Below are 19,500 nucleotides of genomic sequence, written 5' to 3'. Positions count from 1 at the left end.
AAAAGATTGTGATTTTTATGTCGAGGAATATTGGGAATGAGCCTACTCATTTGGCTTATTTCCGATAAATCCTTGGAACCTTGTGAGTGTTCATCATTAGTTTTTCATTTTTTTCTTTCATATATATTCCTCAAAATGTGCAAAAGAAAGCATGAATCTCACTTTTCAGATCCTTAGTATGAATGAAAACTAGCAAGTGGGATGAGATTTCCATCCCATGCGTTGCAAATTGAACACTTCAAAAACAAACGACAACATGCCAACTAAGGAAACACTGATTCTGAATGAAAGATGCACATGCACTATGAACTTAAATTTAAGATTTCCACTGCCAAAGAAAATTTTGAGGGAAAACTAGCAGAAGAGAACAGAACCAAATTGAAAGACTAATATATATGTTAGCCACTAGAAAATTAGTTGCTTAGGATTGGCAAAAATAAGTTCAAAGATCCAAACAAAATGAACCTTATAGTTCAAAAAACCTTGTAATGACTTTGGATTATCCAACTGATTAGGGGGCCTGATGAAAAAAGCTCATTAGTTTTAACTGATGTTGGATCCGTAATGGCTTCCCTGGCCATCATTTGGGTCAATTTGATCAACTCTCCATGATCCGTTATCGACTCCATTTGAAGAGTCTCTCCTGTTTCCGACGCTGCCTACAAGATCACATCTGTTATGGAACCTCTCGCTAATTCCATCTTTTTGGTTCCCACCCCCTTCACCGAGGAGGAATCTTCCTCTGTTATTAACTGCAGAACACTAACAGTGAGCACAATATGATGGATGACCATGAAAGTTTCCGGTTTCCTTGGAAAAGGAAGTGCATGCATGATGCTGTCTTTTGTGAGTCTAGTGGTGAAAGTCTTTGGCAATAATTTGCTTTGTATTCATTAGGTTGTGTACCTAATCGGTTAATCTGCTTGCTGCACTGACATTGTAAGAAATAAAGTCATTTACGGTTAGTTCAAATTCATCAGTTTATTCTTCTTTTTTTCCTCAAGTGATATAATGTCAAACAGTTATCTTCGATAAATAAAACAATTATGAACATAGTCTACATATGCAAATATGTGTATAAAGAGTTATATCAGACTTGCCTCCTGAACCAAATATTCTCTTTTCCTCGATATAGACTCGATGGCCAGCTATAAGTATGGGAGAAGCCTGAAATATTAACAATTAATCAACATAAAAGATGCTAATAATCAAAAGCACTAGATGGGACTCACCTGACAATTGTTTAATTTGACCAGCTTCATGTAACCTTATCTGCTTTTATCTTTTTGTTATGATGGTTTTTGAAAAGCATTCTGTACTTGAATTTTCATGGAGACAATATCTAATCATACATGGAAGTCTATGGTCTCAATGGTGTCATCCAAAGAAGGTTCTTGTAATTTGTGAATGTGGGAGTATGCTTAATCTATAGACAGAATTCCATATAAAGTAAATTAGTTTTTCAGAAAATTTTTAAATGAAGAATTTCAGCAAAATCTTTCAATTTCATCTTTTTACTACATATAAATCCACATAATTGGATTTAGAAGATACAATAACAAAGTGTGTAAAATTACAGTAGAAAATGTACTAGTAGCTTCCATGAATGTAAAGCAAATATCAAGTCCAAAAATCTATCATATATTATGTTTATATAGAATTTTAAAATGAATCACATAGAATACCATAAATAGCCTAGTTGTTGATTCAGTCAGGAATTGAGACTCCAAAAACTAAGTACCAGTGCTATAAAATCTCATGAAAGTAGCAAGTACTATCTGATGATATTAAATTTATAAATACCATCTGACTTTGAATCATAAACCATGCGAGGGTCAATACCGAACTAGCATTTAGTTTTGGCATAACAAATAGCTACGATGATGGAATGTGAGGAAGAAGTGGTTGAAAGACTACTAGTTAAGTTCTTCTGGGGGTCCCAAGTTTCCTCATTAAATGGGATTTTGAATCTGCACATCTAAACTCCATTCATTTTGGTGGACACACGGGATGCAGTCATTCTACACCTAGGCTCAAAAAGCTAACTCTGGTTGGACAATGGAAGCAGCCGAAAACATATGGCTCCCATCACTGTGATCTTTTAGGAGGTCAAAGAAACTCATATTCTCTTCTATTTTCTACTATCCTTCTCTTTTTTCATTTGTAATTCAGGCATCCACCTGAATACCAACATCCCATAAGTTCTAAGTTATCACTTGGCTATTTGCATATAGCAACAACCCTATGGAACAGTAGACTGTGCTCTGTCAAAGTGACTGAGAAATACTGAAGAAAAGCAAAAAAAAAAAAAAAGAGTAGAAAAATATAAATAATGTAGTATGCTGCAGCATTATAATAAATGAAAAATAGAACAGCATTCCGAAGAATCAGAAATGAAAATGTAGCATCAACAACATGAGCTATGTATACTCGAACACCATCAGAAACAAATTAAAGATGCAATGTAAAAGAAGTTATGTTGATAAGAGTAAATGAAACTGACCTCTATTGCACACCGGACAGCACCAGCCAACTTGAACTCCACAAAACCAAAACAAGTGCTTTGTAGCTTCAATTTAAAATGTTTATTATTAGATGATGAGAAACATAGAATGATAGGTATCCTCAAAAAACAATAAGTCATTGAATAACCAAAAACAACCTTGTTGCCTTTAACTTGTATGCCACCAGCCTTGATAGGACCAAATCTCTTGAACTCCTCCTCAAGTAGAGCATGTGTTGCATCCAAAGGTAAATTTTTCACATATATGGAATGACCATCAGCTGAATTTATTAGAGTGAACAATTTTTAAACAATTATCTCTATAAAGCTAGAAATAGAAAAAGATCTTGATGAAAAAATCACTGTTACATTCTGCCATCTGAATATTCTGCCATCCGGAAGCACTAGAACTGAAAGTAGGCCCATTAGATGCAGGAGGAGCAGAGATTGGATGTTGTTCTGTTTTCACCACTGAAACCCAAGGAAGGTCTTTCTTAGCTTTCACCTGTGTCCACCAAGACATACTGAATTTCTATCATACAATCAACGTGCTGGAATATGATATTTCAATCTTTGGACTAAAAATTGTTTTGAGATGGTGGAAACATGTATCTATATGAAACTTCTCACCAAACTAAACATAAAAAGAACATTGATCGAATAAGTCGAGGACATATCTTTTCAAAGTTTAGCAACCATAGGGAATGTCAACGTGACTAGAAGTATTTCTTGCATTCAAGGAATTCCTTCAAACAAACCATTTTAGCGATCAATAATGTAATATATTCTTAAAAACAGTAAGCACCTTTGTGGACACAGATGGGCAGTATGTGTTTCATTAGAAGAGAGAATACCTATCAAGATGTTTAGATCACTTCAAGTTCTCATTGAATTTCAAGATGTTTGTATAACATGACAGTAAGTAGATAACACACATGTATAATAAGTCAAAGACCTAACTACAAGCATATATGATCAATACTTGTGCAACAAAGTCTTCTGGAGACGAGCTCTCATGTCCTCAATTTCATTTTTTTATTTTAAAAGTAATAACGTAATCATAGGTTTATAATTTATTCAACAGAGGGGTTTTCAGATTTTTTTAAATGTACATTTAATTTAAAAGATCATTTCTTCTGCATTGGGCATGCTGCTTCTCTCTTAGCATTTGTTGTAAGCATAAAAATCATCATTATACTATTGTTATGCAAAAAACTTTAATGTCAAAATCTAAAAACAAATAACAATAGATCTATTTTACGATGCATACTTTTTGATGTCATTCAGAAAGCTTTTATCTTATTTACGAGCATACTGTCGTTGGATCCGAAAGCTACATCAATATCGATCTGTAAAGAGAACTAGACTCGTATTCTCCTTTCTTCCTATCTTTCACAGGACCGTTATGAATGATAGATTAAGGACAAAGAGATGATGAAAAAATATTTGTACTCTCTCATTGATTAGTTCACGTGACTAAGGGGAGATGAAAGAATATTTGTAATCTCTTAATAATAATACGTATCCTCATCTCATCTTATCCACTTATGTACATATTGTGTGTTTAGTCCCTATGAGGTTCTGTTTATTTATAGGGTCTATGAGAACTAATTATAAGAGTCTCTCCCATCAAGATCATCTCCTAAGGAATTCTATCATGATTAGACTTCCTTTCTATTGGTCGATAATAGTAATCAGAATCCAATCATAAACATTTCTAAAAAGTAAATTAATTGGATTCTGATTACGATTATCGACCAATAGAAAAAAGTCCAATTATGATATGATTCCTCAAGAGATGGTCTTGATGGGAGGAACCCTCATAATTACTTATAGAGATTACATATCTTCTCTCATCATAACTTTGTCCCTAATCCATCGTTAATAACAGTCATACGAAGGATAAGAAGAGAGAAGAAAACGAGTTTAATTCTTCTTAGAGATCGACATCACTATAAATTTCAGATCCGACGATGGTATGCTTGTAAATCAGATAAAAGCTTTATGAATGACATCGAAAGGTACTCATCATAAAATAAATATATTATTATTTGATTTTAGATCTTGATATCAAAGTTTTCAACATAACAGTAGCATAATAATGATTTTTATACTTCACTTGTATCATCAATCCTACTTTTTTTTACTCGGTTCATGAAAAGAAATCAATTACATCTTAAATAAGAACCCGCACTATAGCCTCTGACTTTAAATATTGCATGCCACCAAAAATAGCATAACATAAAAGACAAACGTCCATCAACTAAAAAACATTGCAACATTTCAAGATAAAACACTTACTACTGAAGCGTATGTTTTCTTGGCCATTTCCTGTTGAACGCTCGTATCTTTTGATTTAACCCCCACAGCCTGAAAACAATCTGAAACTTCATCAACGACCTCATTACCTGGTTCTTCCTCCTGCAAATTCCAGCTCTCCCCATTGCTCCGAGGATTACAGACTCCACTCGCTTTGACAATGGGCACCGAGACATTTTCTTCTTGTCCTGGAAGGGAATATTCCGATCAGAATCAATACTTAACAAGCCAACCGATTAATTTCAAAAAATATACATGACAATTCAACTAGTATTCACGAAAGAAACCATGCTCGGGCACAACAGGTGAGCTAACACCATTCGTCAAGCCCTTGTTCTCCAATTGAGGAGTGACTTTTCCAGCATGCATAAGTATGTCGTTCAGGACGTAATATCCCCTTTCCTGGGGAGCCAGGAAGAAGGACTGGACGAAATCCCTCTTGACATTGTCCACCCTGGTGAGAAACCCTGTCACTAGGACCATCATCCCACCACCAAAAGAGTCCTGGCTGTGCACCGCTTTTATTTCTAGCGTACAGAAGTCCATCGACATTATCTTCTCGTTGATTGCCTATTACCAATCAATTCAATCAATACAGAGCGAGGATTTTGTATACAAGAATCAAACCAAGAGTGCAGATTGAGGAGCCCGTCATCAGAAGGATAATCTGAAACAAGAAACATCTGAACTTCTCAAACACTCACATCGATGGTCGTGATGGAGGTGACGTTGCCATGGTCATCAGCACGGCCAAGCCTGCTACTTTCCTGGTAGAATCGGTGAACCAACTCCGGAGAATTGCGAAGAAAATGATAATACCGATTAACGAACGTTTCACCGACCTAAACCCAGATCCCAAATCAAAGACAGACAGAAACATATATATATACACAAAAAAGAAAACAAAATCCAATCTTTATCATATTGATAAAGGAACAATCCTAAACATAGAGGATAATCTATTACCCTTTGGGCGTAGTATAGAGACTCAGCAGGAGTCGAAGGTTGGGCCTCCATCTCCAGACCGAAAACCGTAGAAAGCGGTGACAGAGTTCTCGGTCACTGTGATTCAAACGCGACCAATTTGAAAGAGACGAAACGATCTAGATAAAACTTCCGAGTATAGATGGAGAGAGAGAGAGAGAGAGAGAGGTTTCCTCTTCCTCTAGGGTTTTCGAGCTCCGTAAAAGGAAACCAAAGAGGAGAGGCGACGGAAGTCGAAGCAGGAGTCGCAGCCCGAGCCGTCGTTCACCTTCTAAGGAAGGGGGGAATGGAGCCGACCCCCTTATATAGGCCCCGCATGTGGGAAACCGTCGACGGGCACGTGCCAGGCGTGGGGACTCCCTACCCCCAATAGGCTCAGGGTTCAGGGCATTCGACGCTCTCCAACCAAGCCGGGCCCACGAACCCGACTCCTTCGGCTCAGCTATGTCGCAGAGAACGTGAACCCTGCCGGGCGCCGCACGGTCTTCCGCTCACACGTTCGGGAGACCCGACTTCGCGGTGCAGGCTTCGGAATGGCGCAGACCACGCGATCGAAGTCATCAGACTCCCGTACGCAAATTGGCGACAGTCGTACTCCGTATGAAGAAAGAAGGGATGGTATGACTTGTGTGTGAAGCTAAGAAGGATAACCATACACTAAGGTTGCCAAGATATCACGGAGATTACCGTCTTAGAACAGAAGCATGACGGAGATATGACGTTTTTTCTTCCAAAAAAAAAAATCCATTAAGATCTTATTACTCTATCAAATGATCTAAAGAGGTAATTTTGAAGAGTGACATAAAGGTTATGGGTGAACGAATCTTCCCAAACAGTTGTAAATATATCTATCTTGAATTTTTTCGATTGTTCAATTGACTATCAGATTACATTCACGAAAATAATATAATATTATAAAAGAATCAATAAGTACTTGATACATTGAGGTTGCTTATCCGAATCGAGGAAGTCAACTAGGATTGAAGAGCAGATAAATCAATCCAATAACTTATTACGATTAAAAATTAAAGTAGTAGCATAAATATCCGTTTAAAAGTCAATGTTAATCATTCTGAAACTGTACTATAAACTGAGAATATTTGAATACCACCTGGACATGTAAAAGTGAAGTTGACCAAGCAAGAATTTATATCCCCCGAAGCACCTTCGACCGATTGAAGATATCCTTGCCAATGTTTTCCAAAGCTCTTAATAGCATTAATCGACTGTTCAGCATTAGCATGAGTCTCTCCTGCAACAATAAAATAGCACGAATGGCATAGGATAAAAAACTCCCTTACGGGTTTTTGTCTTATGCCATGACAACTTCAACTATATATTATCATAGCACCATTTATGGCTTTTAAACTAGCATGGGCAGAAACCTTAGATCTAGACTTAGCAGAAAGCAAATCCTTCTGAATAACAAGTGGACGATCAATTGAAGCTTGACTTTTATGGAATTAACTACAGGACATCCCCTCAAAGATTCCAAGGGTCATCCGTAAAGAATTTGAGGGCATCTGAATCAGAACTAAGACGAAAACGAAAGAAAAAAAAAATGGCCGACTTCCATGATTGGAATGAACCAAAGATAAATCTTCTATGTTTGGTGACATCAGCATGATTAATGCATCTAGTAATTTATAGAAAAGGATCATAAATAGACCATAGAATGGGAATGGACGTTTCCAGTATGACAACTGATGTTTGGGATTAACTCTTCTTATTTATCGATTACTAATTAATTATGATTCCCAATTTGACACTGATAATCTCCCTATCTCTTGCTTCTTCCCAACCTAAAAGAAAAAAAAACTAAAACGACAAATTTGAACGAGAAAAATAGTAGAACGCATCGAGAATATTACATAGATTTAGACCTTGTAGACAGACATTCCACAATATTTTCATCCCCAAAGATATTTTATTCTAAACCTTGCAGTAGACAGTTAATAAATCCCAGTATCTATTTGCAGCATTAAGATGAGGGGTCCTGCATGGTTCAAGAGTTGCAGCATCTCAGCATTAAAACAATGTTGTAGCAGTGAACTGATAGATATGATACAAGCATAGGTTAAATTGTTCATTAATTATGCAACAAATATGGCTCAAGTCCAGTTAGTTCAAACTGTACGTACTTTATATCATATCTATCACAGTATTTTGCTTCAGAGGCTTCAACATCACCATCTGAATGTTCTATGTTCTGTGCTTAAATGCTCTCAGCAGAAAAGGTTGCGGTAGAAAGCTCTCACACAAATTCTTTGTTGACTGTGGCCAAGCTGCTTGAAACAATGTGATCAACCATACATCGTAGTAGCGGATCAGTGTTGCCCCCTGAAGCAATTTTAAAGCCTCCTGCTTAAAGCAGAAAAAGGACATCCTGTATCCAGCCAAAAAGGCAAAAAGGGTAATACAAGATTTAATGGAATAAATAAGAAAACCTATTTCCACCAGTGATAGTTTTGTCATCTCCCATCGGTTTAAAGGCTAGTACAAAAACAGATGGGATTACATCGCACAACCCAAGACTAATATAATCTATGCAAATATAATGAAGAGACAAAAAGAGGACCTCACATTATCGGGGAAGAGCCATAACAAAACAAAAATACTGAGGAAAACATAGAGAGTGCCCTCTAAATTACCCGATCAGCTGCCAGGCAGCACCAGCAAAAGAAAGGAGCTACCTACCTCTGAGTTCAGATTTCTTCCTACTTTCTGCCACACTCATCTGTCACTCGAGCCAAATTATCAATGTTTAACTGAACACAAAAGGTGCTCAAGAAGCAAGTTCTGAACCCGTAGAATTGCCGCCTTCTCGGTTCAGACTTCCATATGATTGAATATTGGTTAATCCACTTGCATGGGATGGATGAGCAAAAACTGAATATGCTCTCGCAGACCTTCCGTAGCTATATAAACCAGAGTTCGGGGCATCTTTTGGATCATTTCACAGTTTGGTCATAAGTGAAATCAAATATATGGTCCATGAAGTTGGTCTCACTCAGTACTTGATGACATAGTGTCGGAGCCAAAGCTCATACATTACCATGTGGAATGCATCATAAGGTACTGGAGGTGAGTGCCATTCAAAGTGCTTCTGAACCTGAAAACAGATTGAATGTATTGGTAAGAACAAAAATCAAAACATGAAAGCATTTGGCAGTGTTTGAAATTTGATAAAGCTATTAGAGATAAGCCTTTTAAATAAAGATGTCAAGTTGGTACTTAACAATAACTTTGTCTTTGCTCCATTTGATGGAGTATGTCCACATGCCAATTTCATGAAATCACTGTCAAACTATGTTGAAGATTAAAGATGCTGCAGATAAAAAGTTTTACTTTTCATCAACCAAACTTAAAAATTGATAAGCAGTGGAGAAGATCTATCCACAGTTCACAAGCTACAAAAACAAAATCAACACTGAGTCAAACTCCATTGTTTTAACTATACTATTTGGATAATTTAAGTGATATAGCGATGCTTTAGAACAAATGCCAACAACAATATATTCACATAAATCAGGTTCCGGTTTTGTCCGTGGTGAATTTCCAAGGGCCTACGAGATAATATGGATTTCAGTTATGAAGAAGTCAACATGTTTCCCTTAGATACATGGGCCAATTCTTTTTCATGATATTAACCAAAAAAATTTATTGCTCTTGGGCATATTTTTCTCCCTACTTAACATTTCCTTCATGATACTACTAAGTGTTGAAGTCTTAGGATAACACATGGTTTAGGCTTTCAGCTAATTGACACAGTTAAAAGACTGAACAGCAATGAAGATAAAAAAATCAGGAAAGAAGTTTCTATCCTCGAACTTCTATTAGGCTCACTATAAGAAAATGTAAACATTTATCATCAAATCAAACATATGATCTACTCAACTATTTTTAGTATCAACAATCCTTCAACTGTAACATGACACAAAATGGTTAGTTGAATCCAAGAAAAATGAATATGATATCGAAAAGAATTAGCATTTTACTCTTTTGAAAGGTCCGTGTAAGTTAACAATTTCCCTTGACAGAAATTATAGGAGAAATGTTGATGAAGTTTTGTACAGATAGTGAGTTGAAATCAGAAGAAGCAACTTTAATGATGCTTAAAACTGAGTCATTGATGTTCAGACAGATGGGGCACAATCAGTTTAAACAAGATGCACTAATTTATGAAATAACGAAAAGAAAAACTCCATACAGTACAGGTAAAGATAGAGATATTGAGCCTCCTCAAACCCCAGGCCTGTCTCTAAAACAATTCTAGGCTTCAAGGCTGGCGTCGCTTCAAATTTTTGTTAAATGCAAGGCCTGACTTGGCTTGGTAGCCCAAACTCAAAGCTAAACTAGCTCATTTGCAAATTACAATATATCTAGCATCAAATCGTCATCTGGATTAATAAGATACTAGTTTTGTTTCTGCAAAATTAAGTAATTAAGTACAAGGAGTCATTGTAAAGAATTAACAAACTCAACAAATATGGTTGTAGCATCTTCTGGTTCAAATTTCTCTGACCCCACTCCACAATAGTCTGACTCCCTTCTCTACATGTTTTGTATAGATACAAGAAGTTATGGTAAAGAACTAACAAACTCAACAAATATAGTTGTAGCATCTTCCGGATCAATTTTTCTCTGACCCCCTCTACAGTATTCTGACTCCCTTCTCAACATGTTTTATATAGATAGCAACAATCTTCTTGTTCTCATTTCCTCATTGCATTGCATCTCTTGCCAGGCTCATGGGAAGATCAGACCTATGACATCCATCTTATATCTTGGCTTGCCTTTCCCAAGCTCCTTTGGTTTATTCCCATTTATCATGTGTCATACTCTCCCTTTCCTCTTCTCCTTTTGCCTTTCTCCTGTAATCTTATATCGAACAGCCTAAACTACTTGATGTCTCACAGTAATTCTTATGTTGTTTGGAAAACAAAGTTGTCAGTCTATGCAACAATACATAGAGAAATGACACTTAAAACATACAGTACATGGATATCTCACGCCACAGTTGGCACTAACCCAACCCACATTAAAACCCATCTTTATTTCAATGTCCTGCATCATAGCACTTAAATTTATATTTCCAAGGTGATTTACCTTGCAATTATGGTCACGCATACATAATAAATTATGTATTTATTATTTAGATACACTAAGGAACATCCTACTTTCACTTCCAAAATCCAGATAGTTCATATATTATGCTAAGTTGATGCATGTTCAAGATCATATCTAATCTTTGTTAAGAAGATTACATAATAAATCTTAGTTTAGGAAGTAATAAACTATTTGCCACATAACAAATATACACTACTCCACGCAAGAATTAGCCAACAAAGAAAAAGAGTCATCAAGTGCATGAGACTCCACCAATATGAAGTGTTAGAAGAGTGTGTGCATAGTCTTATCATGAAAAGGCACAGAGGTGGTGACTCAAAAGGATTAGCTGATGGACCAAAAAGAAGGGAGGGGGCTTGGTTGAAAGTCCTATGAGGTAGTCCAAAATGAATAACTTAAAAGATTGAAGTGAGAAGAAAAGATGATGTGAAAAATATTGATAGATCATGGAAATTGAAAAGAATGTAATGTCAAGGGAAGCTCTAAACATTTCCAATGGAATCATTATCACTTTCTCTTCAGGGACACCATGATCAAGAAATGACCACATTATGGTTGTTTCTTCTCCTTGAGGTCACAATTTATGGGCCCATGTCAGCTTAAGCGAGGGAATTACATTCCAACTACAGATCTTTAGTCATCACCTATACCATTAGAAGTTCATGTTACAACTCACAACTGCCTAACCCATAGGCTGATCCTTGGACAATAGTCTCTTTATATCCTCAGGCATTTCTTCATTCAAGGATCCAAAAATCCAACTTAAGCCACTCTTGCACCACAACAACTCCAAGTTACTTGAGACTACTTCAAGGCATTCTTTTTGCAACTTAAGAATCACAAGTTTATGAAATCCTAAATACACCACTAGTTCTTGAACTTTGGGACAAATTCTAATCAGGTCCAAATATCTTCAATTTTTTTCAGTGGACTTTATAATTCCAAATAATGTTCCAATCAAGGCATACTATCAAGACTTGACTTGCCTTGGTGTATAGCACTCATAACACTCAAAAGACTTGACTTGCAAACTCAGCACCTCAACAAAAGAAACTGTCTGACATGTCTAGCATGGTCCAAAAACCAAAATGTAGGGTACACCAGACTTGCCTTGTTTGCCAACAGCTATGGGCACAATGGACAACATCTCTTGCTGACATCTGTACTAGGTGGCAAGTCAAGCCCTAATGTGCAACAATGTCAGATTTCCAAAAAATATGGATGGAAGCCAATTGCAGGATTTGATTGAAACTTGAAAGTTTATACCTTATTAACATTTAGGGTTTCGATTGAACACAACTGAAAATTTCCAAAATTTCAAGGAATAGCAGTGTAATTTACAGATAAAAGTAGGTTTAAGCAGCTTCAAGCCAGTCTTCACACTAGAAATCAAATATGGCATACCTCAACTAAGTGCTTATGCAACTCAATGAACTTTTCATGAGGTATAGACTTCAGAATAGACTTTAGTTGATAGATATCACTCTCCTTGAGTATAACAGAGAACTTCTGCCAGTCAAGGATGTCATTAAACGGCAGGTCATAGTAATTGGACAAAATTACTGCAAAATTAAAGTATTAAACCATGGTCAGCAAACTGCAACTATGAAGCAACCAAAAGCTGATAAAAGATTCAAGTGAGCTAGGCCTTTGATAATGTCTTAATTGTAAAGTTTCCATCTAACCATGAGTAATTAAATGGTAGGACTCTAACCTGGAATACATCCATAGTGAATGGAGTCTGCTATGCGAGCACTGTTCACTTGAGAACCACCTGGACATATGCAGAACTTTGTCCTGTAGAACCGCTTCTGATAGACTAACTCTCCGATAGCTCTGCTTATGCGATTATTGCTGATGGCAAGTTCTGTGTCATTCTCCCAAACACGAGCTAATATTACTCTTATCTTTGAGTTTCTATGACCTGCCCAAAATCCAAGTATGGTCCTGGTGTTTGGTAAAGATAAAAGGTAAATGAAAGTAAGTTTATAGATTATGAACAAAGTTCCAAGGGAACATCATAGTCATCAGAGAAAAAAAAAAGGTTATGAGACAAAAAGATAATTGTACTATAGGCTAGCACCAATAGAAAGACAAAAATAAACCCCTTACATATATTTGGAATAATAAAAATAATTGAAATTAAATAAATCAATATAAATGTATCATACAACCCATAGATATATCAGCATTGGACATATGTAAAATAGCTGGTTTATGTAGGCTGGTATAAAGCAATGAACCAAATATAATGATCAAGAAATTAAATCTCTTGCTATAATTGCCATATGACTTATATGACCAAATAACTAATCACATTTGGTTATATCAAACATCAAAGTTCCTTCCGTTTCCATCTCAACAAACACCAACTGATCTTATATCATAATATAATCTTACTCCTATTCTAACAGATGAGAAATCCCAGAATAAAATCCATGCTGCACATTCATCAACTTCTAGGGATGTAAAGCTGACCACTTCTCTAGTATCAACTCCAACATCCTTGACCACTTCTCTAGCACGAGCTCCAGCATATTTAATGAAGTGTGAAAAGAACCTTTTAGAAGTTAACAGCAGGCAAATTTGAGGAGACCCAGATCTGTTAAAATGTAAACCCAATCCATGACCTTGGTGACAATAAATAAATTACTTCATGAACTGGCTCAATAAAATGCACGAGCAAGCAGTTAATTTACAAAATTGTCTAATCGATGGAAGATTATGAATACCACATAATCTCTATAAAAGCATGCAAATCATCAAGAAATGTATAAAGGTTTCACATGATAAGACCATGCGACAATACACCATTTATTTAGGTGAGATCAAGCCTGCATGAGGGAATGTTCCAAGGTATGCCTGAGATTGATGTGTGACAATTTGCATAGCACATGCTATGCATTGCATAATATGGATGCAGATGTGCTCTGGCATCTATGCTTGGCATCCACTAACATGTACACTATGTATATCCTTTAATAACATGCAATTATAGTATGACTGGGTACTTATCACATCTTAATCTTGAATGGTAAATGAGAAAGATCCCTACAACATCCACTTTCATCAATAGATACAAAATTATTGAAAATATATCAGGCTTCAAATTTAGTATTGGTAGGGTGAAACCAAGCCAGATTTAACCTGTTCTCAATATCATTTCCTCCTGATGGCAGAGCAAATGGCTGCAGTACTTGAGGAAGAGCAACATCCTTGTGCGGAATGTATCCAACATCATAGCTTGGTGAACAAACAACCCGAATTGAATTTTTTATAACCATTTGAAGTCCTTCGAATGCCCTCACACCAACATCATGACAAGTTACAAAAAAGTGATCTGCACCCAAGGTTCTATTCCAATATGGATATTTACCAATCAAGCTTTCAACATAATTTTGTACTATCATGGTCATATTTTCATAGGATGTTCCCTGCAAAATTCAAATCATTTGTACAAGGAAAAAAAAAAAATCAAACAAGTTGCAGTAGAAAGCATTCTTGTTCAGGAAACATAATAAGACGACCAAATTTCATATAAAATTTTCCAGTGACTGTAAGATCAACCCAAGTAAAACTGATATATAAGACCTATTCATGCTTCTGAGAAATGTTCACTAAAGGTAAACAACTAATGTCCAGTAAAGGTTATCTTTAACTGGGAAACAATTAAAATGTTCAAGTGCAGACTTAGTAAATATGTTTCTGCTTGGCTACTTGCTTACTGTCAGAATGGGAGTGGACATGATGAATGACTCACCCTTCACACCCCCTCCCCCCACTCAACACTACAAAATGGCCATTCTTTCCTTCCTTCCCAGTGGATAGAATAAAATAAAAAATATATAAAAAAATATTTAATTTGTCACAATTTCCACATTTTAAATAAATAGCTTGATTTCTCAAAAAATTCTAGAGGAATTCTCAAATAGATAAATGAACAAAATATGGCATGAATTTCATGTAGCATATTATATCGTTTGATGCACACAAGGGAACAAAAAGACATTTGATCTGTGCACACTTGCTATACTCCACACAGAAATATTGCTGATATGCATCCCATCATTATACGAATTGATCATAGAAGTTAAATGGCAGCCAATAATTACGCAACTCCAATGAACTTCTTGGCTCTTAGGCTTCTCTTAAACTTTCCTTCATATCTAACCGTCCCACCTTAATGATCAGAAACAGGTGCTTGGTTCGAACAGACTTTCAAGTCCATATCAAGCAACACTACTGGCTCTATCGATTGGCTAATCTATGAAATTCTGCTCCTTGGATATAATTCAAATTAGGAATATATACAATCATCATCAATTACAGTAGCAAATTCAATCAGCTTCTGAATCGGCTTGATATCTGGATCACACCATGATACTTCCGAGACTCATCAACACAGAATGTTAGTTCATCTAAAATCAAAGAACTTTTATATAACTCGAAGGATCAAACTCAAATTTGAGTACCTTAGGCAAAGTCACCCGCCTTCTCTTTTTAATTCAAAATTTCAATCATCTAAATCTCCATATAGTTAAACCAAATTATGCCATGAATTCTAATAACTACATATAAATCTGTTGGAGAAACAGAGATATTTGTATGCATGCAAGTGAAACAATGCTGGATGAAAATTATCATTATTAATGAAAAATTCGTGGATCTATAAAATGTTAATTTTAAGATAATTTTGCTTTGAGAAAAGTAATAGATGTTAGAAATATGTGCACAAATGAACCAGTAAGTACTAAGCAATGGCAGTTTAAATGTATGTTTCTATATAGGAATTATCATTTAGAACTCCTAACTCATAGCAGAAACTCCTTTCTTCTCTATATTCACATCTCGGCCTAAACAGCACCCCATTTATGATAGAGTAAGCATCCTTATACATCTAGACTCAAGGTTTATATTCACCAATACTACCTTTACATATCTGGAATTCATAGTTGAAATGGAAAACCAATATTGACTTTCAGCATCACCAAAACTACCATAACTGCTACTAGTATTTTCTCCTCTCCATCCTTCGTTTCTTGTACTACTTGGTCCAAGCAATTGTCAACAACCCCCTTCTCTTTGCATTGCAACTTCTCTAATGAGCTAATCAAATACAAGATGAACCCATGGTTGCATCTGATCACACAAGTCTCACATCCTTTTATCTTTTAACAAACATTTCCATATTTGGCCAAATTTTAATATAAAATGTGAGAGTGATGCAATACCATTTTGCTTTATTATTATTATTATTATTTAATAAATTATACTAGTTTGGGGGGTCTTTTTCAAATGTGATGATTTATCATATGGCGTCTTCTAATATTCTATATCAGTTACTAAGATTGCCTAGAAGAAGAAAAAACAAACCAAAAAAAAAAAAGAAAAGGAGATTTATCTTATATTTCATTAGAGACTCTAAAGGAAAAAAAAAAGAAATGCATCTTGGGCTAGATTGAAGATTTCAAAGGTTGATTAGAGATTTTGTCCAACAGGAAAGATCCATCAATATTAAAGGTACTATAAAAAAAAAAGTCTATCAATCAAATATTTTATAAAGGAATTTTAGTTGTCAAAGTATAGAATAAACCTTTTCTAAAGAAGTAAAGATGCAACAATTCATATGCCTTGATTTAATGCATTTTTCTATTTTTGGTAATTTTCTCTTTTTGTACTTGAGGTTTATGATAAGGGAGAAGAGATTGCAGTTGAAGTCTAGAGAATTCATGAATGGAAGTGTGTCTTCCCACAAAATAAATGAGTGGTGTTAGATCATATTTTAATTCACAATGGCATGATCTCATCATCCATGCATGAGATGCACAAAGGTGTGAGACCTTTCATCTCTACAAGTTATTCATTGAGCCAAAGTGAGCTAGAATGAGTCTGGGGTAGCAATTTTATAGTTACTTATCTTCGGGTCATATTTCATTTTCCACTTCAGTTGTCTGAGTCTCCTGTAAGAGCCATTTAACATGAATCTTCAGTCATTTGTCCATAAAGTTTTCTTGGCAGAGATAGAGTCACATCTTGGATTCATACTTTCTGTTCCTTTTCTAGTGCAATTAAGGAGAATAGATGATAAAATGATGATGTGAGACAAGTATATCTCTCCAAATCACATAAGAAACCTTGCTCAACTGAAATGATAAAATGATGTAGTAAGTTGGTACTAACCATAGAAACACAAAGCTCTGAGTTTAATAACTAAGAAAAGGCATAAAACCAAGAAATGACAGGACGAATTATATATTACCCCATGTAGTTAGCTATGTTTATTTAGCATCCCGGTCCCTACACTTTAAAAAGTTACATTGGGATCCATATACTTACGAAAGTGAAGTATTTAATCTCGTTTCTCATCACGTCATCGACTCTATTGACGAAAGAACCGTAAGTGCTGTCACTGGCGTTAGAAAAAAAGAATAAAAATATAATTTCACAGTTGCTATTCTCACGTCCAAAGAAAATGCATACACTCAAGCTGCCTTTCTCTGCCTCTTCGAGCTCTTCAAGGATGTTGATAATGATGGTTTCCCCTCGAATGAAGTCGGGGAGCTCGAAGAGGACTAGGTGCACGAGGTGAGGGAGGTCTGAAACGATAAAGGGCTCGTTATCGTTGGAGGTGGCCAGGTGGAGTCTGTTGCGGATGACGGAGCCCATGACGTAGATAGGGAAGAAGCCCAGTGCCTAGAAGGCGATGAGCGGGACGCTAAGATCATAAGCGATGTAGGTGATCCTAATCGAAGGTGAGACTGAAGAAGTTGGTGGTCGTCCATCATGCAATCCCCGTGTGATTAAAGAAATGGACGTGCTTTGTAGGTTTAGCACCATAAATACCATTAAATGAGTGGTTTCGTGTTCCACCTGGGAAGCATGTGATGGATTCCGCAACCTCAGAGAACAATGCCAGGCCGATCCGCATTTTCTTCATCCCCTCCTTCGCCATTGGCCACATGATCCCCTTGGTCAACATTGCCCCCCTCTTCGCAGCCTGGGGCATCGACTCCACCATCCTTATCACCCCTGCCAACACCACCGTCGATGACGTTGTCGCCTCCGACCTCCCTACCCCTTCCCTTCCTCCGAGTGCAGCCTTCCCCCGAGCATCGAGAACATCAACGCCCTGCCTCCCTTTGATTCCTACAAGATCGACGTCGTTACCCCCTTCGCACGCCCCGAACATAAGCGCCTCCACCGCCCTAACTTTGTCGTCGTTGACACCCACTTCCCCTGGAACACCTACATCACTCACGATCTTAGCATCTCGCTCATCGCCTTCCAAGCGTCGGGCCTATTCCCTGTATGCATCATGGGCTATGTCATCCGCAACAGACCGCACCTGGCCACCTTCGGCAACAAGTCCTTCCTCGTGCCGGATCTCCCTCACCTTGTGCACCTAGTCCTCTTCGAGCTCCCCGACTTCATTCGAGGGGAAACCATCATTACCGACATCTTTGAAGAGCTCAAAGAGACGGAGAAAGGCAGCTTGGGTGTAAGCATTTTCTTTGGATGGTGAGAATAACAACTACAAAAGTATAATTTTATCCCTTTTTTAACATAATTTTCTGCATGTGGCAGCACGTGCAGTATCTTCGGTCAGTGGAGTCGACGACATAAAGAGAAATAGGGTTAAATATTTTATTTTCGTAAGTACAGAGATGTAACTTTTTAAAATGTAAGAATTAGGATAGTAAACATAACTAACTACAGGGGTAATATGTAATTAGCTTGAAATCACACTATGACTAACCTTTCCCCTCATCTTATGGCACGATATGGGTACGAAGAACAAGTCTGCCTGATCCGGATCCTCCGTACGGAACCGGCTTTCCCTGATGTTCTGAAAGAAGTAGCCCTCGCTGGCGTACTTGCCGGTCAGTTTCCTCGGCGTCTGGAAGTACGTATTCGGATCCCCATCTGGGTAAATGAACACCTTAAATTTTCCCTCCATCTCGGCGTAGCTTTTGAAGAAGACCTCCGGGGAGTGGTAGATCGAGGAAGAAGACAATCCCGGGCTCGCCAAATCGCGGGAAACTTCGGCCACGGCCATCTTTAACATCAAGAATCGACGACATTGTAAGAAACCAAGAAGACAAAAGGTAAATCTGAAACAGAATAGAGATCGTTTGTTGTGGTTCTTCCCAGTACCTTAGGGGAGGAAAATTGGGGAGGGGAGCGGAGCGATCTGAGGGAGAAGAGGGCGAAACAGATCAGGGCTGGGACAGCGACGGCGAGGAGAGAGTGCCGGATGGAGCAGGCTGGCGCGAAAGCTGAGTGTTGTGGCTTCCCGGCCATCGTTGCTGGTGAGTTCTCGGCGGATCGATCGGGCGGCGGGAGCGATCAGCTGGATGCCCACATCAAAAATTAAACAACAGATCAAACATATGCTCTTAGGGTTAATTATTGTCACATCAAATAATCTCCCAAGTCAATTGCAATCACCATATCAGAATCATTCATTATTAAGATTAATTATTCATATGCCAAGAGTAATTATATATTATGATTATAATTAATTATAATTATGATAGTAAAACATTTAATCGTACGTTATTAAT

The 19,500-nt window shown here is 37.1% G+C and overlaps 2 protein-coding genes across 5 annotated transcripts; both read right to left on the bottom strand.

Annotated features, from left to right (window-relative positions):
* Nucleotides 1-398: 398 nt before the first annotated feature.
* LOC135623941 (nuclear transport factor 2-like) lies at nucleotides 399-5,982 on the bottom strand. Its single transcript, XM_065127411.1, has 9 exons — nucleotides 5,789-5,982; nucleotides 5,527-5,664; nucleotides 5,110-5,392; nucleotides 4,805-5,010; nucleotides 2,873-3,008; nucleotides 2,663-2,784; nucleotides 2,504-2,569; nucleotides 1,101-1,167; nucleotides 399-752 (listed from the first exon to the last, which is right to left on the bottom strand). The coding sequence occupies exons 1-9, from the start codon at nucleotides 5,837-5,839 to the stop codon at nucleotides 544-546; spliced, it is 1,278 nt and encodes a 425-aa protein (XP_064983483.1). The 5' UTR covers nucleotides 5,840-5,982; the 3' UTR covers nucleotides 399-543.
* Nucleotides 5,983-7,868: 1,886 nt separating this feature from the next.
* Nucleotides 7,869-19,323, bottom strand: LOC103996697 (probable glycosyltransferase At5g03795). 4 transcript variants are annotated; one of them, XR_010491028.1, is made up of 7 exons: nucleotides 19,091-19,323; nucleotides 18,693-18,992; nucleotides 14,084-14,370; nucleotides 12,651-12,883; nucleotides 12,341-12,498; nucleotides 9,046-9,134; nucleotides 7,869-8,918 (listed from the first exon to the last, which is right to left on the bottom strand). XR_010491028.1 is itself a non-coding variant. In XM_009417662.3 (6 exons), exons 1-6 carry the CDS (start codon nucleotides 19,235-19,237, stop codon nucleotides 8,817-8,819), a joined length of 1,227 nt encoding a protein of 408 aa, XP_009415937.2. In that variant the 5' UTR covers nucleotides 19,238-19,322; the 3' UTR covers nucleotides 7,869-8,816. The 4 variants fall into 4 exon arrangements, 2 of the variants coding, with proteins under 2 accessions (XP_009415937.2, XP_018686813.2); XR_672606.3 differs by lacking the exon at nucleotides 9,046-9,134 and having other exon boundaries at nucleotides 7,869-8,192; nucleotides 8,504-8,918; nucleotides 19,091-19,322; XM_009417662.3 differs by lacking the exon at nucleotides 9,046-9,134 and having other exon boundaries at nucleotides 19,091-19,322.
* Nucleotides 19,324-19,500: the final 177 nt, after the last annotated feature.

This window comes from Musa acuminata, chromosome BXJ2-9 (genome assembly GCF_036884655.1).
Source record: "Musa acuminata AAA Group cultivar baxijiao chromosome BXJ2-9, Cavendish_Baxijiao_AAA, whole genome shotgun sequence".
In the NCBI taxonomy this organism is placed as follows: Eukaryota; Viridiplantae; Streptophyta; class Magnoliopsida; order Zingiberales; family Musaceae; genus Musa; species Musa acuminata.
The sequence above is the reverse complement of the archived record's forward strand: the minus strand, read 5'-3'. Positions and strand labels throughout refer to the sequence as shown.

Excerpts from the sequence above, each read along its gene's own strand:
- LOC135623941 (XM_065127411.1), bottom strand. The coding sequence starts at position 5,839 with ATGGAGGCCCAACCTTCGACTCCTGCTGAGTCTCTATACTACGCCCAA. Across the intron at positions 5,393-5,526 it reads CCTCCATCACGACCATCGAT|GCAATCAACGAGAAGATAAT; the intron begins GTGAGTGTTTGA and ends GATTGGTAATAG. Across the intron at positions 2,785-2,872 it reads GAATATTCAGATGGCAGAAT|CTGATGGTCATTCCATATAT; the intron begins GTAACAGTGATT and ends TAATAAATTCAG.
- LOC103996697 (XM_009417662.3), bottom strand. The coding sequence starts at position 19,237 with ATGGCCGGGAAGCCACAACACTCAGCTTTCGCGCCAGCCTGCTCCATC. Across the intron at positions 18,993-19,090 it reads CCCAATTTTCCTCCCCTAAG|ATGGCCGTGGCCGAAGTTTC; the intron begins GTACTGGGAAGA and ends TTGATGTTAAAG. Across the intron at positions 12,884-14,083 it reads GGAAATGATATTGAGAACAG|GACCATACTTGGATTTTGGG; the intron begins GTTAAATCTGGC and ends ACCAAACACCAG.